Source organism: Colias eurytheme, chromosome 23 (assembly GCF_061535395.1).
Source record: "Colias eurytheme isolate Ceu_HAF_F1 chromosome 23, ilColEury1 Martin Lab GWU primary, whole genome shotgun sequence".
NCBI classification, from domain to species: domain Eukaryota; kingdom Metazoa; phylum Arthropoda; class Insecta; order Lepidoptera; family Pieridae; genus Colias; species Colias eurytheme.
Window position 1 is genome coordinate 6,309,319 of NC_143002.1, and position 27,499 is coordinate 6,336,817.

At 36.6% G+C, this 27,499-nt stretch overlaps 2 protein-coding genes across 2 annotated transcripts in view; one reads left to right on the top strand and one right to left on the bottom strand.

Annotated features, from left to right (window-relative positions):
- Window positions 1-1,925: 1,925 nt before the first annotated feature.
- dsd (attractin-like protein dsd) lies at window positions 1,926-27,002 on the bottom strand. Its single transcript, XM_090115283.1, has 26 exons — window positions 26,675-27,002; window positions 23,326-23,538; window positions 22,980-23,146; window positions 21,988-22,068; window positions 21,305-21,560; window positions 20,346-20,489; window positions 19,850-19,995; window positions 19,263-19,381; window positions 18,633-18,782; window positions 18,280-18,388; window positions 16,375-16,486; window positions 15,891-15,998; window positions 14,522-14,666; window positions 13,615-13,684; window positions 11,251-11,363; window positions 10,462-10,569; window positions 9,528-9,613; window positions 9,028-9,145; window positions 8,460-8,701; window positions 7,957-8,120; window positions 5,775-5,921; window positions 5,137-5,362; window positions 4,171-4,396; window positions 3,500-3,605; window positions 2,409-2,577; window positions 1,926-1,953 (listed from the first exon to the last, which is right to left on the bottom strand). Exons 1-26 carry the CDS (start codon window positions 26,905-26,907, stop codon window positions 1,926-1,928), a joined length of 3,786 nt encoding a protein of 1,261 aa, XP_089971409.1. The 5' UTR covers window positions 26,908-27,002.
- The window catches only part of LOC149898356 (uncharacterized), a 313,253-nt gene continuing 297,652 nt past the window's right edge, over window positions 11,899-27,499 (top strand). The window contains exon 1 of the mRNA XM_090115369.1: window positions 11,899-12,116. The gene's annotated coding sequence lies outside the window, so the exon portion shown is untranslated. The remainder of the gene's footprint in view (window positions 12,117-27,499) is intronic.

Below are 27,499 nucleotides of genomic sequence, written 5' to 3' on the forward strand. Positions count from 1 at the left end.
GGCTTCTTCAGATGTACAAAAAATATATTAATTATTTAACATGTCCATTATTATGCACGTACAATATAAAGTACATATTATTTAAATGAAAAATAAATAATCTAATCTCAAAAATTACTGGCTGGTACTGAAAAAGATCTTTTTAAATTTGCGATGCAGGTTAAACCAATGTATGTAACTAGTTTCATATTTAATCAATATCCATACATTTTAAACTCCGTAATTATTATTTAAATGCAAGCCTATACACGATTTACACATCAGTCATCAAAATATACTTGTCATAGCTGCATTATATACATTTTCGTACTTATTACTATGACCTTAAGAGTTACAGTCCATTGCTACGCGAGGCGTATAGCTGACTAACCAGTTTTGATACTTTTTTTGTATGTAAGAATATCAATATTTTCATTTTTACGTACAAAAGATTTAAAAGTAAAAAAAATGTTTTTTCGTTAGAAATCGCCTCGCGTAGAAATACACTAAAACATATTTTTTGTTTTACATTTTATATTATTCGTGTAAAAGCATCTACACTGTGTTTAAAATATTAAAGTATACAATTTTTATTGCATGAGAAATAATATTAGTTGCCTAGGAATTTAATTTTAATACTAGATCAGAAACACTGTGATGTGATAGGTAACCTAGGGAATAAAAAAAATATAGTTGTTCGAAATAAAACAGACTATATATTATTAGAATAATAACGTATTTCATGTATACAGTAAAATAATAAAATAAAAATTATGCTATGTCATGATTAAAAAAAAAATGCTAATTTTATTATGGTAAGATTCTAGAAATAATTCAAATGTTGGCATGAATTTTATCTTTATAAAATATATAACTCATATTTGCTATAGTTTGGGCTTACTCAGTTTTTCTGCCATTACAAAAACAATTATAGTAGAGCCATTTTAATAGGCAACATTTGACAGTTCAACAAAATTCAACAATGTAACCTAGTAACGACGACATAAAATAACATGATATTTCGTTTTGTTAGAACTGCACATTTGCTTAACTTTTTTCAATTACGATTACATATTTATGACCGATACAAGTAGTTTTAAGATTTCATTTTATTGATAAACCATTCTAAACATAATAAACAATTTCTGAATTAAAGAACTGACGTCGCTACAATTTTGTGTCAATAAACTTTTTTTCTTTTTAAATACCAGAGACGTTACTCTAAAAATCGAAATCTGACATCTAGAATCGAATGCATTGATTACTTGTGAATAAAAATCATCATAAATTAGTAAATGCGTTTCAAGTTCGATTGACAAATGTTTCAAGTGCGTATCGATTAATTCACTTTAATCGATGTTTTTACGCAGGTTACCTCTCTTCGAAGATAAAATTGATAGACGTCAAATGTTGCCTATTAAATTGGCTCCACTATAGTTACGTATAATTATTGGTAGTTATTTCAAAATTCAACTATCTAAAAGAAAGAAGCATTTCATACAAGTCAAATAACAAAAAAATATCACTTTTTAAAGGGTTGAATAAAAATGATAAAAAAAGCTCATTGATATTTTGGGTAGTTCTATTTTTCCCTCTAAACGTGCAAGCCCAAACCAATTTGCGTTTGTATAAAAAACCAACCAACAAATAAACATCAAACTATCACACAAAAATATTATTCCGAAACAAAAACCGTCTATTTTCAACAATACTCGTAATCCGCTAGAGCTCCTCAACGGAGCGAACACACGTGCGTCCGCTTCGAGCGCTGGACGCGTACTGACCGTTTGTATGAAGTTTATCACGTTATATGATACTAGTGGCGCCATCTAGTCGTCTATACTGATATTAACATATTTACGAGGCAACAGTTTTTACATATACACACTGTGAGTATCATACGAAGCGCGCTTGAGCAATACCGTCTCTATTTACACTTACATTCGTTATTTACACTGGTTGTGGTTCCGTGGCCTGAAATGAAAATGGTTGATTTAGATTATATTAAGGTAACATAAATTTTGAGATCAGCAAAATACTCTATTGACAAATTTATAATTTTTTACAAATATTCCATTGACATTTTATTTTTTTCAAAATACAAATATAAGTATGTAATTGTATACGTGTACTTTTGTATTATAATATCGTTGTGAAGTATGTTTTCTTTGGTTTGATAAGAGAGTGTAGGGTGCCTTTTTCTGCCATGGTCACTGCGTGCAGATATGTAAAACATATTTCATTTGCGGTGTGCATATTTCAGTATGACGCACATTTGAAGTGTAGAATATGGTTAAAATGTTTGGTTATTGACTATGGTAGGTGCATTGCGTATTGCGCATCGGAACGTACGATGTTTCGAATCACCATTAAGTTTGAATCGTACTGTACTTGACTACTTGTATGTATGTATGTCACGTGTCACTCACCGGTCCCGTTCGTGGTGACCGAGCGTGACAAGCGCGGAGGCCACAGCGAGCCCGCCCAGCGGCGGCGCGCGGCCCGTGCCGCCGGTCGGCAAGCGCACCAGCAGTGACAGCACTGCGGCGCGGCCCCAGCGGCACGGCTCTAGTGCTACTGGGGCGGGGACACCACCGCCTGTGCACAACATTATATCTCACTAGACATACACACGCAAACATTAATAAAGAGTTTAGTAGTTCTAAATTTAAAACTTATATAAAAAATGTACTAGTTCAGAGAGCCTATTACAGTATTAAGGAATATATGGACGATAAAAACCCATGAAGGATTGTCGCGTAAAAACCACAGGACAGTTCTTTGGCATATTACTATAATATATGATGTTACATATGTAATTTGTAAAAAAAACTGACATGATTAAAAAGAGCAACTATGTAGTTTCTTGCCGGTTCTTCTCCGTAGATACTGCTTTCCGAATCGGTAGTAAATGTTAAAAATATGTACCTAATGACGTTTCAAAAGTGCTTATAGAAGAAGTCTAATTGAATAAATAAATGTTTGAGTTTTAAACAATATGATACACACATTGAATACAACATACACACAATATTACATTTACACAACATTATAACAAGGTTGATTATGTGGAAATAGATAAAACTCCAGCACCACTGGAGCGGAGACACCGCTGCCTGTACACAACATTATACTTTGGATAACATACATAGGCACAATTCGATATTATACACACGACATGATAGAAGTACACACACGACAAGTAGGAAAGTTGAGTAAATTTTAAATAAATATTAAATCAAACAATATACGTAACCGATTAAGATAACACAGAACGTGAAAAAAGTAACGAAAAGTTTAAGAAACAACACGATATACGTAGCTGATTTAGATTAAATAACAACATTTTTCACACATTTTTTTCAGCAGGTTAAGAAAACGTGCTTGTACGTTGGAATCACATTTGAAATTTTTATGTGAGTATATAGCTATCTATATTCAAAAAATAAACAAATACATAAACGTTAATGACATAAAAATTAAATTAGCACATATAATCGAAACAGGAAGAAATACTCACCAGCCCCTCCCCTCTCAAGCTCGACACACACTTGGCTGAAGGGACGCGACGCCATTTGTTCCATTTCGACAAATAGCCGCTGTCTTCTTCTGTATAAGTCGTATTTCTGAAATTTATTAAAAATAAATTTGTAAGAAGAATCGATTAATTGATTATTTCAACTTACTAAAGTAATAAAGAAAATATGAGTTGGTATATAAACATATGGTCAGCAGACCTTATATTGAAATATGTATTTCTATTTTTTCACTTTAACTTTTCAAAATATTATAAATAGCAAAAAAATACAACATATTCTAATTTCTAATGTTTGAAGTATTACTAAACAGAAACACTATTAGTAACTTCCAGTACGCAAATATCTATACTAATATTATAAAGCTGAAGAGATTGTTTGTTTGTTTGAACGCGCTAATCTCAGGAACTACTGGTCCGATTTGTAAAATTCTTTCGGTGTTAGATAGCCCATTTATCGTGGTAGGCTATATATCATCACCCTAAGACCAACACGAGCGGAGCAATGCGGGTGAAACCGCGGAGCACAGCTAGTCCTTAATAATAATTATAGTATTTTATTTACGCTTAAATCAATAATCCACAAAAAAATGACACATAGTACAACGAAAAAAGCGGGCAAAATCTCAAAAATTACACCAAAAATAGACACGCACCTGCTTAATCTTCCACAGTGCAGCCGCAACGAGCAGTAGCAATAGAAAGCACGACGAAAAAGTAATGAAGAACTGCTGCAGATTCAACTTAGGGTACTGCGAGAACGATATTTGTATCCACAGCGGGGGTCTAAAGTCGTACACGTACACGAAGAACGTGGTCAGTGTGACGTTGTCTTCTACGCCGAAAGCGTGCTCCGATTTCGCGAATCTGTATTGGAACGGTCTGCGACTGATTATTTTTTGTTGTTTGTAAAGGTGAAGATACCCCCCCGTATATATATGGACCAATATAATGCGGGTTGAAGGCTAGTTTGAACAATATAATACGGTATTAATACAAGTTAGGGGTGTTTTAACATTTTTAACTGAGCAGGGGGCGTTTTGGTCCTTTTAATGTGGGTTAAGGGCATTACAGAATAGTTTAATAGAAGGCCAAAGTTTTATGACAATTGACAAGTTTATATACCGCGGGGTATAAATATGTATCATGCAAACACAGTTGCTAACAATACGAAACGATAACTGTATCATCATTTAATACGGATTTGGGAAGGAAGAGGAAATTATTTAAGACCGCTTACAGGAGATATAAAATAAAGGATTTCGCAGGATCATGCATTTATGTCACGGACGAATTCTACCTATACCCGTGGCCCTGTCGTTGATGCGGCTTGACGGAACACAGTGGGGTTTTGGTCGGTAGGAATCCGACATAACCCACGGCCCCTTCCCGTGGAGGCCGTGGTTATCTATGCAAGATTTCCCCACTTAAAAAAAGGATCATGCATTTATATCTAAAGTTAGTAAATATACTTTTTAATTTTTAGTGTGTATTTGTGTGTGCATGCAAGTTTTTGTTTTTAAGACACTAAATTTCATCTTAACTAGTAGAATAATGTAATTTTGGTATGTGCGTGTGTTGTGTATGAGTTTACTTGTGTGTGTATATGTGTGTGCACTCACTTGTATCTAAAATTGGTGCAGTTAACATCACTGAACAGCGTCCGTTCCGCTGGATCGGCACGAGTTCGAACCGTGAGATTCATCCGCGCGTGCGCAGAGCACGTGATACTGAAATCCGCGTCAACATCCGGTTTGACCGGCGCGTTCCGGAAGTTGATCGCTGATAAGTGACGATCCTCCTTTTTGGACAGGTTGAATGTGAACTGGTAGTCCACGGCGAGATCATCTGTCAATACATACATTAATTCATTGTTTGCTGTTTTTTTGATAATCGTGTTATTTAAAAAAATTAAGATTTTAACGGTTTTTGAAAGGTTGATAATATAATAACGAATAAATCGCGTTTAAAATCCGTTAAAATCTTTAATTTATAAACGTTACATACTCGCGTAAAATCAAACACTAGAAAATAATCGTGTTGATATTAATGAAATAGGTATCAAAAATCTAAAACGTTACGAAAGTCATTTAAAAAGGTCAGTCAGTTGAAAAGGTTTTTTCTTTCTAATTTTAAATACTTAGTTGTCAAAATATTACATAACTATTTTTAAACATATTCAAAACGGCCCACCAAAAGCCACAAATTTTCTTCTACCCAAAAACTTTTTTTTTACTCAAAAAATAAAATCCCCACATACAATAGCATCCCTTGTTGTACAGGTCCGCGTGGTAGTGGTTGGTGTTGTCGCACTTGTCGCAGCGATCACCCGCCAGCCCCTTGGTGCTGCAGTAGCACCGACCCGTATCCGCTGCGCACGATACAGCTTGCGCGTTGCACTCGCACGCTGGAACAGAATAAATAAATAAATATTTAAGGACAATTTTCACACACGGCACGATATGATCCCATACTAAGCTTTCGCTTGTGTTATGGAAACCAGATGGCTGATAAACATACATACATAATTTTAAATAAATACTTATATAGATAACTAGCGGTCCGCCCCGGCTTCGCCCGTGGTACATGTTTACGTTTTCTCTACATAAAAACCATCTTCGTACTTCAAGGAATATAATAAAAAAAGAATTATCGAAATCGGTTCAGCCGTTCTCGAGTTATGCGCTTACCAACACATTTTGCGATTCATTTTTATATATAAGATTAACACCCAAACACAGAGCAAACATCTAAGTTAATCACACAAATATTTGCCCCGGGTGGGAATCGAACCCACGACCTCTGGCTTGAAAGGCAGGACCACTTCCATCCAAGCCAACCGGTCAGTCGATAATCGAATAATAAACATAATTTCACATTTTATGATATTATGTTAACATAATAAATAGGAAATGAACTTCATGTGTTAATTCTTTTGAATAATAGCTATGATGTCACAATAATGATTTGTATTGATAATGTATAAGTTGATTGTTCATTTGTGACGAGGAAATATGTGAAAATAAATAAATTTATTAATATGACGTTTAGTATCAACGAAAAGAATGGCTTCCGCCATTCTTAGTTAGATTACATAGTATTTTGCTCTTATATCAGTTCTGTTTATATACACACGCACTTCTCACGCTGGCACGCGCCGCCCTTAACACGTACATACATACACACACGCGCGTTCTTTCGGACGTAATGCGTGACTGGGCGCGTGTGTACACCACACCCCGGACACTCCATACAAAATTATCGTTTTGACAGTCACACTGTAGACAGTGCAAATGTGTGTGTTAACGCTGTAGGGTTCGCACATTAATTGTGACTAGCGTAAAGAAATATAGCGTTTTTCTGATGAAATACATCCGTAAACAGCACAATATCTAACCATTTTCTACGAAAGACGATACTCACAAATCCAAAATGATAAAATTACTTGAAGTCAATTTGATTAATCTTCGTTGCGTCTCGTCCTTACGAAAAAATGCGGGCCATCTAATAGACTGATCGTGCGGAGTGAGGTAAGTGTTTAATTTTGGCGGGAGGTGGAGTGTCCGTTCTGTAGCGTTTGGCTACTATTATGTATTCTGTGGTGTACACAGCACACGCCCACGCCCACGCACACACACACACACACACACACACACGCTACTCACGCTGGCACGCGCCCCCGTTGAGCGGCGAGCCCCAGTGCGCGGGCGCGCACGTGTCGCAGTGCGGGCCCAGCGCGCGCGCGGCGCACGTACATACACACACACGCTACTCACGCTGGCACGCGCCCCCGTTGAGCGGCGAGCCCCAGTGCGCGGGCGCGCACGTGTCGCAGTGCGGGCCCAGCGCGCGCGCGGCGCACGTACATACACACACACGCTACTCACGCTGGCACGCGCCCCCGTTGAGCGGCGAGCCCCAGTGCGCGGGCGCGCACGTGTCGCAGTGCGGGCCCAGCGCGCGCGCGGCGCACGTACATACACACACACGCTACTCACGCTGGCACGCGCCCCCGTTGAGCGGCGAGCCCCAGTGCGCGGGCGCGCACGTGTCGCAGTGCGGGCCCAGCGCGCGCGCGGCGCACGTACATACACACACACGCTACTCACGCTGGCACGCGCCCCCGTTGAGCGGCGAGCCCCAGTGCGCGGGCGCGCACGTGTCGCAGTGCGGGCCCAGCGCGCGCGCGGCGCACGTACATACACACACACGCTACTCACGCTGGCACGCGCCCCCGTTGAGCGGCGAGCCCCAGTGCGCGGGCGCGCACGTGTCGCAGTGCGGGCCCAGCGCGCGCGCGGCGCACGTACATACACACACACGCTACTCACGCTGGCACGCGCCCCCGTTGAGCGGCGAGCCCCAGTGCGCGGGCGCGCACGTGTCGCAGTGCGGGCCCAGCGCGCGCGCGGCGCACGTACATACACACACACGCTACTCACGCTGGCACGCGCCCCCGTTGAGCGGCGAGCCCCAGTGCGCGGGCGCGCACGTGTCGCAGTGCGGGCCCAGCGCGCGCGCGGCGCACGGCTGCACGCAGCGCGCCGCGCCGTCGCACACCGCGTGCCCGTTGCACTGGCACAGCGGGCAGCGCGTGAAGTGCCACCTGGTGGACAAAACTAGCGATAACTCGAAGGACCAACTTGTTAATACAAAGAAAAAAATTTGAAAAATAAAATAGAATATTGTTAATAGGTAGTTATAAATTAAAAATGTTGCAAGTACATATGCAGTATCTGCATTTGCAGATATTTTAGCGGGTACCCACATTCGTGCTCTATCGAGTGTCAGTGGTCACCTCACACCGGAGCCACATGACGCACACGCTGTGGTTCACCCTAGTTTCATTTTTCTTTGTCAAGTACCACGCATGACGTCACACCGTTCAAGTATCCCTGGTGACGTCAGCATCGCCCCGGCCGCACGCCATCAGTCGCGCACTCACCGTCGGTGCGGACACACGTGCGGGTGGTGCGGGCGGCGCTCCCCGCCCGGCAGGCACGCGCCCCGCCCGCCCCCCGCACCGTCATCACACCAGCCGCACGCGGGCTCCGCGCGACAAGATGCACAGGATAAGTGCGCGCCGCAACCGCCAGCATGTGCACCCGATGTAGCTGTGGCGGCGCCGCAACCGTTGGTTGACCAGGCGCGGCAACCGCCGAGCGGGAACGACGCGCCGTATGCGTTCTGTGCAGAATTATAATATACGGTTAGACAAGAAAAATAAATAAGTTTTAATAACTGGTATCAGCGCAATAGTGAGGTTAAGAAATAAAAATAGTGACAGCGAAAACAATATGATTATAAAAACATGCATGTAGCCAATATCACTAGCACAATAATTCTGATGATTACACGTCAAAATCCGTTTAGCAGTTTGATCTATTGAGCGTGCAAAAGAAACATTAACTCGAAAAACATTAGTTTCATTACCAGTCGAGTAAAAACCCAAATTAAAGTACCTAAAATATTAAAAATTTGCATCATTACATCAAAACAATTAAAACACACACCTTATCAACACACCGTCCAGTGGACGCGCACCATATACACTCTTCGGCGGTACAATTAGCGCATGTCGTTAGCGTTGCGCACGCAGCATTACATCCCCCTCCCGCACTTGCGACGCTCCTGAAAAAGAAAATCATCTTACATAATTTAAAAAAAAACTCTTATATAAAATATCACTTTCAACGCTCCTGAGAGACATGCAAACAAAGACAACCGAAAGTACCGAATAGCAATAAAAAAACAGTTTACATAATACACTAGCTGAAATAACTTCGTCGTAATACATATTCTTTCGCATTTTTTGCAAAATTTTGTAATGACGCTGAAATTCACATAACAAAAATTGGAATTCGAACCAGAAGGTCTTGAGATTATTCATACTATTAATCAAAGTTATATATTAAACATGAAAGTAAAATCAATTACAATCAATTAAATTATTACGATATACAACAAACTATAAATCCGACTTGAAGGACCAAATTCTAAACAAACAAATTACCTTATATCAGTCGTAGTGTTAGCGGGGCGACATTTCACCGAGTCGTAATCCCAGTAACATGCACGCTGGCTCAGCTCTTCTGTACCCTGTTTAAAATATACATTTTTTACTTGTAAATACCGAAATGTCAATTATTGTTGTCAGAAAATGTTTGAAAGAGTCTTACCATATTGTAAGGTTGAAATTTTAACTTTTATTTCTTGTTACAAAATTTATGCTATTATATTTTCGATTTAGTGACAACAAATACATAGGTACAAAAATATATGCGATTGTTTTTTATCAAGCATTACACATATTAATGTGATAAAAACAGTTATTTTAACTAAAATTCATCCACCTAATAAATATACACCGATGACAAACAAAAATCAACACATCGCATCAATATCAATAAAAATTCATTTGAGATTTTGTCAAATTAATGACGTCATTACCTTGCTAAACATGCCTTCCAATAAAGTTTTAGTAGAATAATAGGCGTGACGAAAGATTTGGAAATCCTCTTCCATAATGTGCGCATACGTTTACTATACAAGAAAAACCCTTTATATCTGTAATATTCTTAAATTTAACCAAGATAAAAGCCATTTTCAAAAAAAATATTTATTAACTGTGCTAAAACAGCTCACAGGTGTCATGGCGTAGGCGTGACGTCACTCTATAGTCTTCTCAACATAATCTTAGCAACGAAAATTACAAAACACACCTGACGTGAAGTTGTTTACCAAAGCGTGACGTCACGAGTGTTTCAGTCAAAATGGCCGACTGCAGAATTTCAATGTTTTATTTTATTGATATTCTCATTAATATTAATGTTTTAAATATTTCTAAGTCACTATTTTAATTTATTTATTATATACATATTTTCCCTTAAAAACACTAATTCGATCATTTATTGATACTGTCGTCATGCCTATTGTAAAACACTCACATGCGGATGTCTATGTAGGTGCGCATGACAGGCCGCGCACGAGTGGTACCGCCCGCACACCTCCCCCCCCACCCCGCTCGGACCGCACTCCTCTACTGTTACGGCCATCTGGAAATTATTGTATAATTCTTTAGTTTAGGTAGATTAGATGAAGGTTTGTGTGTGTGTGTGTGTGTGTGAAAGTGTTGAAGTGTGTGTTAGTGTTTTTTTTGAAGTTATTTAGGCGTGTCAATTGATTGCGTGATTAAAGTTTCAAGGTCAAGTCATGGAAATATCATCACGTCATTGAGTAAGTATCTTTGAATCTTTCCAAAGAAGTTTCACTTCTGACACGTGTGCTCGGTATACACGCTCTTTTTGATGTGTGTGTGAAAGTGTTTAAGTGGTGGACGCTAGTGATAGTGTTAGGTGTATTGATGTGGGAAATTTAAAGTGTTTGGGGCAATGTAAAACGTATTATTGCCTTCTGTGGAAGGAATGGTGATTTAATCACATCGGAGTTGCATTTAACCTATCTTACCCATTTTTTTTGGTTTAACAGTAATGACGTCATAACACTACGCAGCTCAAATCACATTATTTTTGAAACGCATTGGATCTCCCATCACAAATCTACAAGCAAGCAACACCCATCACTCGCTCCTCGTACGTTCTCTGTATGCCATGCGTCGCGTGTCACGCGCCCCGCACCCCACCAGACTCCCCGTATCACGTGGCACTACTCCCCGTGACACGTGTCACGCGCCCGTGACACGTGTCACGCGCCCGTGTCACGTGTCACTTGCTCACCTGGTGCTTGTGTCTCGCGCAGTGCAGCGGCGCGGGCACGCAGGCGCCGCACCACGCGCAGCCGGCCGCCGCGCACGACTCGCACGACTCCGCCGTACTGCAGCGACGCTCATCTGCGTGCGTCAAAACTTAATTATTGAAGTGAAAACTTCTTTAGCGGCGTTGAGCACTTTTTCTGTAATGGGTATAAAATCTTAAACTCGCGTCAGGACACGTGACCTGATCGAAAAAGCGTAAGACGGATGGATATCAAACATGCTCAACGTTAATAATCAAGTTTTCACTTCTGCCGGCACTCCCGGAGTGCAACCCGTCTTTTTTTTATTTTTATAAGAACATAACAATCATACATGATTTAATATAACAAAGTTCAAAAATTACTACGACCACACAACATGTTCTATTATTAAAAACAGAAAAACAGCATATAAAAAAACTAAATAATTTTAATTGTAATAATTTTAATTATAGCTTCGCAACAAGATATTACAAAAATAAAAATAAAACATCAAAATCTGTTGCATAATTTTAAAGACGTAAGTATACACAGACCGCGGAAAATGACTTTATTTTATACTATGTAGCGATAGAAATAGAAATAAAAAAAGAGAATACAACACGAGCTTTCAGCTTGCGGCTCCACCACAGACATGTATCAAGATAGACTAAGCGAGTGTATGTACTTCCCGTGTCCAAACTATGTTAATGAAACTTACTTGACGCTGGCCTACACTCAGTCCGCGCTTGCAGTTCGCTAAGGAAAGACGTGAAGCTGAATAAAGTAAAATACCGAATTGCGCCGTTATAAACTGTAGAAACTCCACAGCTGTGAGTGGCCGAGTTAGCAGAGATGTTTCCTTCCACCGGTAAGTAATTTTCTAATCAGAATATGCACTATTTATTTTAAAATCAAATAAAGAATATCTGTGAAAAACGATCGTGACAAACACGGATACCAAATCATACGAAATGATTCGGAATACATTGCGGCTTTTACTTGGCACGGTAAAGATCGAGTCGTATGATAACAAGCAATGAATAGCGTCTTCTCATTTTTCTGTTCTCATTTTTCTGTCCAATTTTGTGGTTAGTGATGTTCATTAGATGCAACAGTTCTCGATTCTAATCGATTTTATAATCGAACAGAAAAATGATAATTTGAAGGAGCAATTTTTCAGAAAAAAAGGCATAGATTTTTTTGTCATTTAATACGACTTGACCTAGAACTTTTAAGTATTTTAATACAAAGGTACTCAAAATAAATATTATGACATGGACGCCATTAGTTAAAGTGTCATCTTGGGAGGTTTTAAGAAAACTCCTTATTGCTTAGACTATGTTTGTTTTTTCAGTTTTCCAAGTAACCCGAACATAAAAGAAAAATGGATTGATGCAACGGGACATAAAGATTGATTGATTAACAGTTTCATTACTTTCTTTCGATGGCCTCTCTAGTACGTAGTACACGGTAACTCAATGGGCATATGTAAGAAAAAGCTAAAACACATTAGTTTACTTGTTAGAATATTAAAAGGTTTATAAATTTATTTTATCATTCCTCTGTCTATGGTAATTATCATTTTTCTGTCTTGAATCGATTTAGTAATCGATTACGATTCATTTATTTAATTACCTCTTAGACATAGATCTAGTTTGATCTGATTTCTTTCGATTTACTTCGATGGGATAGGACGATACTAGAATCGCCGCGCGAGTGGCGTCCTAATCGATTTAGCGTAAAATGAAATTACCATCACTAAAAAGCGCTCGTGACGTCATAACGCGTCAAGGTCAGTACAAAAAATATGACACGCTTGGTTTTCATACAGATCGCGGTACTTGCGTAGTCTATCTATGTCTGTGGGCTCCACCTACGTTGTCAAAGAAAAATCCGTATAGTTCCCGTGGGATTTTCGGGATCAAACCTATCCTATGTGCTTTCTCTTATCTCAAGCTATCGCTCCACCAAATTTCATCCAAATATGTTCGGTGGTTTATGTAACAACTTAGAGCATGTAACACAACAGATCATGTTACAACACGTAACACATAACACAATTGTTTATGTAACAACATAATGCCTACAACACGATGGTTTATGTAACAACTTATAGCTTGTAACCCAACAGATCATGTTACAACACGTAACATATAACACAATTATTTGTGTAACAACATAATTCATACAACACGATGGTTTACCTAACAACAACAGATCATGTTACAACACGTAACATATGACACTATTGTTTATTTAACAACATAATGCCTAAAAATCATTAACTTCCAATTAGCAAACATATTTTTATACAATAAATTGTGTTAAGCACATTATTTTCTTACAATTGATAAAAACACACTTACCAAAAACAGGTGGAGCGAGGCAAGCCTTTACAGAACTATCGAATGACTCTTTCCAACCAACTTCCTCAATCTGAAATTAAACACAAATTCATTAAATTATTTGTTTCATTTTTAACCGACTTCAAAAAAAAGGAGGAGGTTATCAATTCGGCCGGTATGTTTTTTAGTTTAACGTAACATTTCAAACTATATTTCAAAACAAAAAACAACTAAATATCGGCATTTTTTCATACATTCTATAAAAAAACAAAATCACAGCGACGCACAGACTATCCGCCGGTTTCGATATTGCGCAGTGTTTAAACACGCAGTTCCGTCTATACGCGCTCCTAATTAGTTTTAAATAAAAAGAAAATAACAAAAAATCCGTATTTTTTCATAAATCTATACTCGCTAATCTCGGGAACTACTGGTCTGATTTGAAAAATTCCTTCGGTGTTAGATATCACATGTATATAGGAAGGCTATAGGCTATAATATATCATCTCGCTAAGACATATCTAATTTCAATAAAAAACAAACTCACAGCGACACACAGACTATCTGCCGGTTTCCACACACAAGCGTTTCCATATTGCGCAGTATTTAAACACGCGGCTTCGTCTATACGCGCTCCTAATTAGTTTTTAATAAAAAAATACCAAAAAATCCTCATTTATTCATAAATCTATACTAATATTATAAAGCTGAAGAGTTTGTTTATTTGTTTAAACGTGCTAATCTCGGGAACTACTGGTCCGATTTGAAAAATTATTTCGGCGTTAGATAGCCCATTCATAGAGGAAGGCTATATATCATCTCGCTAAGATCAACAGGAGCGGAGCAATGCGGGTGAAACCACGGGGAACAGCTAGTGAAAAATAATACCAAAAAAATTTTTCATAATTTCAATAAAAAACGAACTCACAGCGACACACAGACTATCCGCTGATTTCCACACACAAGCGTTTCCATATTGCGCAGTATTTAAACACGCGGCTTCGTCTGTGCGTGTCGAACATTTTTCGCCCACTGTGAAAGTTAACGCGTCGGAACGGAGACGGCCGTCGAAACTGGAAGAAAAAATAAAAATAATGAGGAAGAAAACATATTTTGTTTCATACAACGATCAAATGTAGACGAATTCACAAAAATATAATTTTATATGCGACAGAATATATATTTTGAGTAGTTAAGAACCAAATTTTATGTTTCATCACATTATTGTCGAGCCAATTTAATAGGCAACATTTGACGTCTATCAATTTTATCTTCGAAGAGAGGTAACCTGCTTAAAAACATCGATTAAAGTGAATTAATCGATACGGATTTGAAACATTTGTCAATCGAATTTATTAATTTATGATGATTTTTATTCACAAGTAATCAATGCATTCGATTCTAGATGTCAAATTTCGATTTTTAGAGTAACGTCTCTGGTATTTAAAAAGAAAAAAGGTTTATTGACACAAAATTGTAGTGACGTCAGTTCTTCAATTCAGAAATTGTATATTATGTTTAGAATGGTTTTATCAGTAAAATGAAATCTTAAAATTGCTTGTATCGGTCATTATTATTATAAATATGTAGTCGTAATTGAAAAAAGTTAAGCAAATGTGCAGTTCTAACAAAACGAAATATCATGTTATTCTATGTCGTCGTTACTAGGTTACGTTCTTGAATTTTGTTGAACTGTCAAATGTTGCCTATTAAAATGGCTCTACTATAGTTAGTACTAGATTTCCGCCCGCGGCTTCGCCCGCGTTTGCAAAGGAAAACCCGCATAGTTCCCGTTCCCGTGGGATTTCCGGGATAAAAACTATCCTATGTGTTAATCCAAGTTACCCTCTATATGTGTGCTAAATTTCATTGTAATCGGTTCAGTAGTTTTTACGTGAAAGAATAACAAACATCCATACATCCATACATCCATACATCCATACATCCTTACAAACTTTCGCCTTTATAATATGTATTAGATTATAACGATTTTGACAATAATGTTGTAAAAAAACACTACCACTAATATAACTTATTACGATACTAAACAAAAATGACACTTTACATTTTTTTAAATGAATATAATTTGAAAGAAAAATCCATAATTCAAAGTGATGTTTCTATAGGCGCGTTGAGAGTAAAATTTCAAGGTCGCGTCATGGCAATGCCCATCATTGAGTACGGCGTCGATTTTGGTATCTTTGAATATTGCCAAAGAAGTTTCACTTCTGACACGTGTGCTCGGCACACACGCTCTTTTTTTTTTGTTTTTGATTAAGGACACTCATATAACTCACCCCCCATATATTATAGCTGTTCGTCTGTCTGTCTGTGGCAATAGCGTGGCCGCACTCGCCACTCTAGCGGATGACGGACCACTCGGAGCTTGTAACCATACACCACATCTGGAAATACATTAATTACGAAATTAATTAATGGATAAATAATTAAAAAGATAATATTTTAGATTATTTTGGACTTAAACATGTGATAAAAATTATAAATTCTAGTTTGAGTAAAATAGTGTAGTTCACCCCAGAAACTGTGGTAAAAACTTAACTAAACTATTGTCTTAGTCAAGATACGGTAGCTTTCTGTAACATAATTTTTTAGTTGAGCAATTACAAAATAACTTACAAAAAATTGCGAATATTCATCAGTAACCTGCTGCATGCTTAAATATTTAATTTAACATTTTCAAAAAAAAACTGGAATAGTATCAATACAATGCCAATGTTGGTAACGCCAATCCCTTTAAAACAAATAAAAAAAAAAACTTACCTAACATCATACAACATAGCGGCTCCAGAGAAGCACTTAGCACTAGCGGGATTAGACACCGTCGCCACTGCACTATCGTTGTGTGAATTGCCACCGAACACTAGCATTACACCTGAAATAATATATTGGTATGTATATCCTATTCTATTTTATTTAATATTATAAAGGCCAAAGTTTGTATGGATGTATGGATGTTTGTTACTCTTTCACGTAAAAACTACTGAACCGATTACAATGAAATTTAGCACACATATAGAAGGTAACTTGGATTAACACATAGGGTAGGTTTTATCCCGGAAATCCCACAGGAACGGGAACTATGCGGGTTTTCCTTTGAAAACGCGGGCGAAGCCGCGGGCGGAAATCTAGTATGGTATAAAAGAGGGCAAAAAAGAGTTGAGAAATGATGGTATCTCTTGAATTTGATATTTTTATGGCAGTCAAATAAAAGTCTTTATAAATATAAATTTATAAAAATAGAAAAAATTCGATCACGAGGCGGGACTCAAACCCGCATCCTTTTGCGACAATCCGGGGCAGATGCTTGACAAACTCAGCCCGTAAGCCACCAGAGCGATAGAATTTATTCTATTCTTTCAGGATTACCGTCGCAAAAGGAATAACCAAAAAAAAGTTACAAATAAACTCTCGTATCTCTTTCTCATAAATGTTGCAATTTAACTGTTAAAGACATTTATTTTGCAACTGATTATATTTGAATCACTTACAGAGAAATACAATTTAATTGAAATACCAGAAAAACAATAAATCAAAATAATTATGAACTTCGCTAAAGTTGATTTTTCATTCCATTTTAAAAATAAATTTAAAAGAATAAACGGATCCCTTTTAATAAAATAAACAAAGTAGTTAAGTTAATTTAATCAAAAATTAATAATTAAAAATGCCTTAGAAAAGAGATCCCAACAAAAAATGCCTTCAACATAAAATAAACTAGCGGTCCGCCCCAACTTTGCCCGTGGTACCTACATGTTTAAACTATCCTATCTCTCAAGTTGGATCGAACTGCACATGGTGTGCGAATTTTATTATAATCGGTTAAGTGGTTTAGGAGTCCATTGAGGACAAACATTGTGACACGAGATTTATATATATTGTTACGTATACCCAAAAAACCCAGTGGTCGGCGAACCACTCTGTGTATACGTACGAATTATGTATGTTATTTATTTCGCTCTGCTACCATTATACACTAACAATAGTTGGATTCAAACATAGGTACATACCTGAGATTCCCACGTTGCGTAGAACATAAACTGCACATAATATGTGGTGTGTCGGTCAGTCAATTAGTCAAAACAATAGGGTACCCTTTGGGGAGGAAAAACTATATTTACGGGAATAATAGATAATAAAAGATAATGCAAAAGAGACAATTTACGATGTGTATTGTCACCACTGCTGCCAGGCACGCTGCGACGCCATTACCGTCGTCCTTCACTTGTCACATAAAACTCGCGGTCAGCGCGTTATTACTAATATCAATAAAAGTACAATTAACAATTCCGCGGGCTGATTTACTAATTTACTACGTGTTCAGCACGTAAAACAATCGACGACACGCTCCAATGCGCGCGTAAATAACTTCCGAGATAGCCGATACAAACTAAATACACGACTTCACGCTAGCGGCGCGGTTGGCGGACACCGATAGACTGCTATTGAATACATCGCGTTCCGCATCAGTGTGACCATTTAATTATTTTATCTATTCCGAACATATATATATATATATATATATATATATATATATATATATATATATATATATATATATATATATATATATATATATATATATATATATATATATATATATATATATATATATATATAATATGTATATATATATATATATTAAGATAAGATAAAAACAAACATTACCTGGCGACAAAAAAACAGCGGAATGTAGATATCTCGGCGTAGGCGCATTCGGCAATGGCCGCCATATTCGCGTCTCTATTTCATACTCGTATAGAGACGCTGATGGCGCCTGTAAAATAATAATAAATAAATATTAAATACTAATTTTATTATGGAAAATAATATCATCATTTTGATTGGATTTTTCGATAAAATTTCATGCAAGTAAAAACTTGCATGAAATTTACAGCTTCAAATATTTTCCTCTCATCTCATCTATTTCCCAATAAATATGGTAACAAAAAGTTGAGAAAATTTTTTGAAAAAAAAAAAGACCTCAATCTTTTTTTTTTCAAAAAAGTACAAAAAATCACCTGCGTAGCCTCCGACTCGGACACTAGACCAGCATGTACATACACCCTTTTTGAAAGCGGGTCAAAAACGGCCGTGTGACCGAACCCGGCCCGCGCCGGCCAACCCCTCGTTTGGGACACTGACCACACCCCCTCGTCTATGTAGAACTCCTAAAACAAGTTTATTTCAGTTAAAATTGTTAACTACTAATAGAAAACAAGTTAATTCTCTTGTTGAAGTTTATTTTCGTTAAGTTTTGTGATCCTTAAAATAATGCCAATAAGCTTGGTTTTATTTATTAATAAAGAATAGAAAAAAATCGATCGAATCGATCACTAGGCGGGACTCGAACCCGCATCCTTTCACGCCAATCCGTTTCCAGCAAATTGTTGATCAACTGTTGCTCAACATTACTAAGGGCGGCCGTACACGGACCGCTTCAAGCAGTTGAGACCGGTGACACGGTGAATTATAAACATTTATTCACCGCTCGAGCAGTCGCGACCGCTTCAAGCCGTCAACTGCGCGGTTTGTAGCGACAGCTCGAGCAGTCAACGACCGACCGCTAGAGCAGTCCGTGTACGGTCGCCCTAACTATAGTTTACTATGAATATGCGGTTTAATAAAATCGTATTTTCAATAATAATCACCTGTACAAGATGCATATATCCATAGTGCGGTGAATGACCGAAGAACACCAACATCACTGGTTTCTTAGTTTTGCCCAGACGGACGAAAAGTGCTGTGTGTCCGGATAGGTGCAATCCACCTGGAATTATTACAATAAAGACTATAATATGTATATACTCAAACTCAAACATTTATTTATTCAGTTAGACTTCTTTTAGAAGCACTTTTGAAACGTCATTACATATTTTAACATTTACCACCGATATATATACTTAGTTAACCTTTTTTTAGTATTGGCAAGTATTGTGGCAGGCGACACCTCGTTTTTTTGTGAAATATTTATTGCCATCAACTCTAAAAAGCTCGCATCGCATAGACTTGATTGTCACTGGGTATTTTGTGCAATGTATTTTTAACGAATTTATAATCGCAATAGCCCTCACCGAACCTCATTTTTTACTTCAATAACATATATTACCCGAGGCAAAACCCGTAGTTTTCCAATAATGAAGCCACTTTTTTTGTGATTTTTTTGTCTTTTTATCCCCTTTTTTCAGGGGTGTTCTTGTTTCAGGGAAAAACAGGGGTTTTTCCTTGTTTCCCTTACCACAATGCTTGAAGGGCGGCTGCCTGTGCGGCGAGCACGTGGTGGGGGTCACATTGCGCCACGTCACGTGCGTCACATCTATTTGCCCGCGCCACACCTCGTTCGTAACTTCACCCCCGCGCCCTTCGACGCCGGCTAGGCCTCCGCTACGGAGAAAAATTTGTTTTTTATCGGAAAGAGAAGACAATATAATCATAAAAAGAACTTGGTGCTATAATTTTTTGCTTGGATGTACATAAAAATTACAAATACAATATATATTTTTTAATGTCATACAATCGTTTCTTACATTCTCTAAATTTTAGGTATAAGTTTATAATATATAAATATGAGTATAATCACTCAATTAAAACTGACACTGCAAACATAATTATACTCAGGTAATTTTTTACTAATACTAATAATTACTTAATCAAATGCCTGCTATTCACTTTGTAATAACTGACCAATCAAGATTGAAGTCAATTATATAATCATTGATAAATAAATCTCTCACCCTCTATCTGGTTCATCAGACGCAACCACCCCACCATACACAATGATCTCATTGCCATAAATAATAGCAGAGTGCGCAAATCGTAGCGCCGGTATCTCGCCTTTCGCCTCCATTGCAACCCACTCACGCTTGGCTGTTTTGTATCTGTAATAATAAATATTATATTTATATGTATGTAGGATACATTGTGTATAGGAATATAGGATGAGAAATTGTTAAAGAAAACTATATTTATTTATATTTATCACCGTTTTAGTGGATTACTTGAACTGTTTAATTTATTAATAACATATACAGGGTGTCCCAAAAAGTAGTGATGAACGGAAGCTGGGAGGTAGAGGACCTAGAGGGCTATCCGAATCACCCCCATGTATGTTATGCGATTTTTCGTATTTTCGGAGTTATGACGTTTTTTTCAATTTTTCACCTATCGCCGAGTACGATGATATTTTCACACAGAGATTTTCACACAGAGATTTTCGTTGACGTCACCATGAGTGAAAATATCATCGTACTCGGCGATAGGTGAAAAATTGAAAAAACGTCATAACTCCGAAAATACGAAAAATCGCATAACATACATGGGGGTGATTCGGATAGCCCTCTAGGTCCTCTACCTCCCAGCTTCCGTTCATCACTACTTTTTGGGACACCCTGTATAAAATTATGTTATATCGAAGAAGTTATAACACATTTCACAGCATAACTTACTTATAATGTATAAAAAAGTATTTTTTAGTAAATTTTCAAACAATATTATAATGCACTTCCAACCTTTGTACATTTTGAATAATACCTATTTTTTGTTTAGTTTTCTAAATTGTATTTATGGTGTACAATAAACAATATTTTCCATTAATAATACATTCAACAAATAATGAACATGAATATCTATAATAAACGTAAATGACACAATAATAATAAATTATTCTATTAAACCTAACAGACACACAATATACCTATACACAAACTCAGCCGGCGCGAAGGTCTCGCCGCCCACGCGCAACAAATCATCCCCATACTCAAGCAGCTGGTGTCCTGCTGCGGGCGGCGGCGGGTCTACCGGTAACTCCCCGCCTTCGCCCCGCTCCCGCCAGCCCCACGCCCACGAAGCGAGCGAAGCGTCGCGGCTGCAGTTCAGCCCGCGGCGCGAAGGCGTGCAAGAGCAACCGTCGCGCGTGCAATGCCCGGCGCCGTATTGGGCGTTGCAATTGTCTGTAATAGAAAATTAATTTATTAAATTTGAAATTATTAATTAAAAAGATAAGGAGATTTCATAATAGTAAAATAAAGGGCGTTATGAAAATATATCACTATTAATACTTAAGCGCGAGTATTAACATGCAGATTAGTAAGTCACATCAACTCCCTATTATTTATAAAAATATACATAATATGTCACAGGAAAATTTAAATATACATTTAACTTTATATCTATGAATTACCGAATTAACAATAATAACATCTTATTGCTAGAATCCGTATTTCTTATGTTTTTGAGATAAAATAAAATATATAATTTTTTTTTTGAATTTGACTTTGTGGTAATTTAAAAAAATGCTCCATAAAAATGTAAACAATTATGTGAATAAAAAGGTTTTTTCATGTCAGTTCATAAATCAAACACATAAATATAACATACCAGGACATAAAGGCTGATCACAAGCCACTCCTATCCAGTCAGATTCACAACGACAAATACCTTCTTCACATTCACCATGATCTGCAAAATTTACAAATGAATATCTTTAACATCAAAAAATTATTATCATTTAGTTATTATCATTCAAAATCAGCCGCCCATTCGATAAAAACAAACGAAATATAACCTATATTACATCGGTTAAGAAATTGTTGAGTAAAATAAAAATGACAATCTATCTTCTTTGTAAACCACTGCTGCAAACTGTCTGCTTCATTGATAGTATTGTAGCAGTGGAGTGCATTCCTATTAGTCATAATAAATTGTATTATTTTCACTAACATAATTTTTAAGTTATTAATTGTTACTAACAAAATGAGTTCTGGTTGCTTGAATAAGGGCTGATTTTTCAATCCGTGGTTAAAACTTATTTCTAATAAAGTATTACACGATAATATTAAAATGTAACGTAAACTGTCAAATACGGGCAATTAGAATACCTATGTTTTTAAAATGGTAGTTTAATACATTATTCGACGAATAAGTTTTATCCAAGCATTGAAAAATCGGTCCTAAATGAATAAAATTATAATATTGTGTATAGACAAAACAAATGGATGTCGTAGTAGTAAAAGAACTGATAATAATATTAAATGACATAATATGTTGATAAAAACAAACAATTATATCAATAAATATTGATTCATTAATGTTGTTTTAAATATATTTTAATGATTTGTTGTTTTTATTAATGAAATAATTATTACATAAGTATAAGAACTTCATAATCTTGAATTTGAAAAAATGATATTAAGGAGTTTTTTATTTAATATTATTAAAACTATCTCTACTCATAAAACTATCTCTTTAGAAGTCCTAATTCTACTATAAATTGCTAGCTCATCTGGTATTCAACTTAACTCAAATGCAAGTCCTTGATGTATAATAAATCCGTCTAAAATAATAAAAAACCGATGATTCATAAAACTCACTAGAACAATTAGTGCGATGATCGTTCGACGGGCACGAATACGCTGCGTACGTGACATTAAAGCCTTCCATAGCGTACGCATCGTCTGAAAAGAAATGTATCAGCACACTGCCAGAACGAGCTATGACTTGTCGGCTCCAACCGGACTCGCCTTCTTCAAGGACGCCGCTGAAAATAGAGATTATAAGTTGAAAAGCCTATGTTCTTTCTCAGGGTCTAAAGATTATCTGTGCCATATTTCATAAAAATCGGTCCAGTAGTTTATGCGTGAAAACCATACATACAAACCTTTCCTCTTTATAATATTAGTATAGATATTCTACAGTTCTCTATAAACACTCACTCACCTAAAAACAGCCAGCAACCGTTCAGCCCTAACACTATCCCCGTCATACACATACATGTGGTCCCACCCGCACTCCGTCGCGAAGCTCTCGAGCCGCACGCGTATAGCTGGCGGCCCTGGCCCGAGCCACGGGGGAGATATCAGCCAGGAGCATTGCGTGCTGACGCTGTAGTTGCCAGCACCGTCTGTTATGATGCCCGTCGGTTCTGTCAGCCTGGAATGGGCAGTGGAAGATTACATATTTGAACACTGGTAACATTTTGTATTAATAACAGTGATGACACACTGAGCGGTTGGCCTAATTATGGCATACGTATATTTTTAAGCTCCTTTTTTACTAACACTAAATTGTGTCTCTTTTTTCATATGACCATAATTGTATTTGTGGACAGATGGGATACCAATGTCTTGAGACATTGGGTCAAAATCCATGTCTCAAGCAGGTTGTGATATAAGATTGTTTTTAATATTAGATAGAATTGTAATACTAACATAGTTTTTAAGGCCATTTTACTAACAATTATATGGATACTTTATCTGAAATAAATGAAATAAATAAATAAATAAATAAAATAATAAACTTATTTTCATTTCATTTCATAACATTGCTTTAGTAGAAACACTATGGAGGACGGTGTTCCCGAACAACTACGACATTGAGGCCTTCAAGAAAGGAGCTTATTTGTCCATAAAAGGTCAGCAAAGCATCTGTAACACTTCTAGTGTTACAAGTGTTTATGGGCGCTGGTGACCATTTAACATTTAACGGCCCACCTGCCGCTTTGCTTGCTCTGACATAAAAAAAGAAAGGATGATGCTGATACTTTAGATCCACTGTTTGTTGCTTTATTTATTGGTTCAAATGGACTTTATTTGAAGACTAGCAACATTTTGCAATAGTAATAGTTCCCTTTCAATTATTAAATATTCTTTACAATAACTAATAACTACATAGTATTCAACAAAGTTGCTTTCCACCATATGTGTGTCTGTGTACTTAGATCCTTAAAATTACGCATCAGATTTTGATGGGATTATAATTCAATAGATAGAGTGATTCTCAAGGAAAGTTTTAGTGAATAATTTGTTAAGTTTTAGACCAAGTGGACAAAGCTGCGGGAGGAAAGCTTGTTGTGTAATTATAAACTATCTCGACCATTTGAAAAACATCTATACATCTCAGGAACTACTGGTCTGATTTAAAAAATTCTAGCCGTGTTAGATAGCCCATTTATCGAGGAAGCTATAGGCTATATATCATCTCGCTAAGACCGATAGGAGCTGAGCACTGCGGGTAAAACCGTGGAGCACAGCTATTCATCCATATGTAATAACAACATCACTGTATCACATGACACAACAATAAGTTCCATAATTATGAATATAATCTACATTTTTAATCTGTCACACAGTATTCTATTACAGAACACTGACACACCTTGACACTATCTAAACAATTAAACGGAACAGAGAATTAATCCGTCAGTCCTCGGATCACAGACACAATAGAAAATCTATTGTGTCTCGGCCCGATCGGGCCGCTCGGTGGTCAATGGGTTAACAGATGCCCACAGATATTCATTACCATCGGAAAACTAAAATAATAAGCTGATTTGCATTTGGTGTAACTATATGTGTGAATTATGTATAAATAATACTAATGATGTATGTGTTAAGTGTATTAATAATTATGAATTTCAGTTTTTAGTTTGGTAGTTTTTGTGGATGCAAATAATTACTTAAATAAAATTTATCTTAAATCTTTGAAAACTATGCAATGGATTTTGATGTGGTTTTTTAATAGATAGAGTGATTCAAGAGGAAGGTTTTAGTATATTATCATTTATTATGTTTTAGACAAAGCAGGCAAAGCCGCAGACAGAAAGCTAGTATAAAATCACTACATAGTATAAAACAAAGTCACTTTCTCTGTCCCTATTTCCCTATGTTCCTTTGTATGCAACAGATTTTCATGGTTTTTTTTAATAGAAAGAGTGATTCAAGAGGAAGATTTTAGTATACAGGGTGTAATCGTTAAGTGTGCACAGGCAATTATTCCGTAACTATTGCAGATATCAAAAACTTTATACTGATATCGAAAGCCCTTTACCTAATGAGTAAAATGACAACAATAACTTTTTAAAAATAAAACGGGAAATATCCAAAAATTTTACACCAAACACTCCCACTGCAATAGTTACGGAATAATCACCTGTGCACACTTAACGATTATACCCTGTATAATTTATTAGGTTTAAGTCAAAGCAGGCGAAGCCGCGGGCGGTAAGCTAGTAGATTATAATATATAGATGAACAGTAAGAGATTATGTAAAATACAAATCCATGGCCTAGACTTTACAATCTAATGTATTGTGTGGTTAATATCTTCAGCAATAATCTCATTGTTTTAAATATATATTTTACTAGCTGCGCCCCGCGGTTTCACATGCGTGACTCCGCTGTTATTGGTCTTATAGCCTTCCTTGATAAAATATGGGCTAGACACCAAAATAATTTTTCAAATCGGACCAGTAGTTCCTGAGATTAGCGTAGTCAAACAAACGAACAAACAACTCTTTAGCTTTATAATATTGGTATAGATTCCAATACCCAGTTTCCTGCCAATGATTGTTAATCTCTAAAGATTTGATTATGCAAGTGATTAATACGTATAAACAGTATCTTAATCCATCAGGTCCCGGAATCACAGACACAATAGAAAATCTATTGTGTCGCAGTCTGATCTGGCCACTCGGTGGTTGAGAGGTTAAAAGAAAACCAATAACAATTTATATGTTGTTTATCTTCTAGTAATTTAATTATCATTCTAGTCTAATACCTCTTAATTAGTATTTACTAGGTATTAACAGACCAAAATTACATTTTTCATTTCAACATGTTGAAATATATCAATTTAAACAAGTTTGAATATTTGTTTAATTTATGAATGCAACATATTCATCCCAACAAAAATTACGAATGAGCAAAAAATCGAGATAATTTTTGCATTAGTGAAGTCATACTTCAAATTACTCTAAAAGTGTGTCATAGGGAGATTAAAGTTGTGGACAATCTTTATTGTTAAGCCAATCAGCTGCAATGCACTACAGCTAGAATATCGAGAAAAATATAAACGATATACATTTTATATGCTATACGTAACTCACGATCTAACCTAGAAAGCTGTAACGACCTTTATTTGTTCACTCAGAAGGAAATAACGAAGCCAAAGTATATAATTGGATGATCCTGTATTGATGTTTTTGCAGTCTACTTGGGCATGCTGGCTGTCAAATAAGGTCACTGAACTAGCGAAATTTTCGAGTAAACGTAAAGAAAGGTCTACGTACTTGATCTTCCCGCCGCAGTGCTGGCACTCAGGACCCTGCCAGCCCTCATTACACACGCAAGTATAATTTCTACACACACCATTTACACAGTTGTGGTCACTACACCTTGATAGAACACCATTACAAAACAATAACACTATGAGAACTGAACACAAAAAGGGCGAGAACCAAGAACATTTTCGTCTGTATTTTGATTTGAAAAGGAATAAAAACATTTGCAACGACTCTACCATCTTGATGAATGCATTTTCAACGAGTTTTGTTAACTTATTACGAATGTATAAAATAGTCGTGCGTCGTGTAGAATCCGTACGGTACTAGTTGTCAGGGTGCCCATAACACAAAACGTTAAACTCCACACATCGTCATATCTGTGAATGTTACGTTAGCTTAATTTTTTATTCAATGTTATCTTGCATATTATATTACAGATCTTTAAAATACACATAAAGTTTATCCGATATAAAAATGGTTTAAATGTGAGTAATAGTAGATACACATTACTTCTAAAATATATTGCTTTAGTTGCATATTAACAAATGTATCTATTTTGTTTTACTGTATTAATTATATGTATGTAAAAATCCAGAAAAAAAATAAAACTTAACCACCCCATTAAATAGGGAAATAAAATTTATATAGCAACATTAAACTTTGACGTTTTTATAGATGCAATAGAATACGTCAAAAACATATTTCTTTCAAACAGATAATAAATAGCAAAATTAAGACAAAACATTTTTGATCACATTTAATTTAATTTGTGCACGGTTTTAAGAGTATTATTTATTTAAAACGTGTTTATCTTTATACAATTTATAGATG

Coding starts and splice junctions, on each gene's coding strand:
- dsd (XM_090115283.1), bottom strand. CDS start 26,907: ATGGTAGAGTCGTTGCAAATGTTTTTATTCCTTTTCAAATCAAAATAC. Junction 18,389..18,632: donor CCGAGTCGGAGGCTACGCAG/GTGATTTTTTGT, acceptor ATTATTTTACAG/GCGCCATCAGCGTCTCTATA. Junction 14,667..15,890: donor ACAGCTATAATATATGGGGG/GTGAGTTATATG, acceptor TTTTTCTTCCAG/TTTCGACGGCCGTCTCCGTT.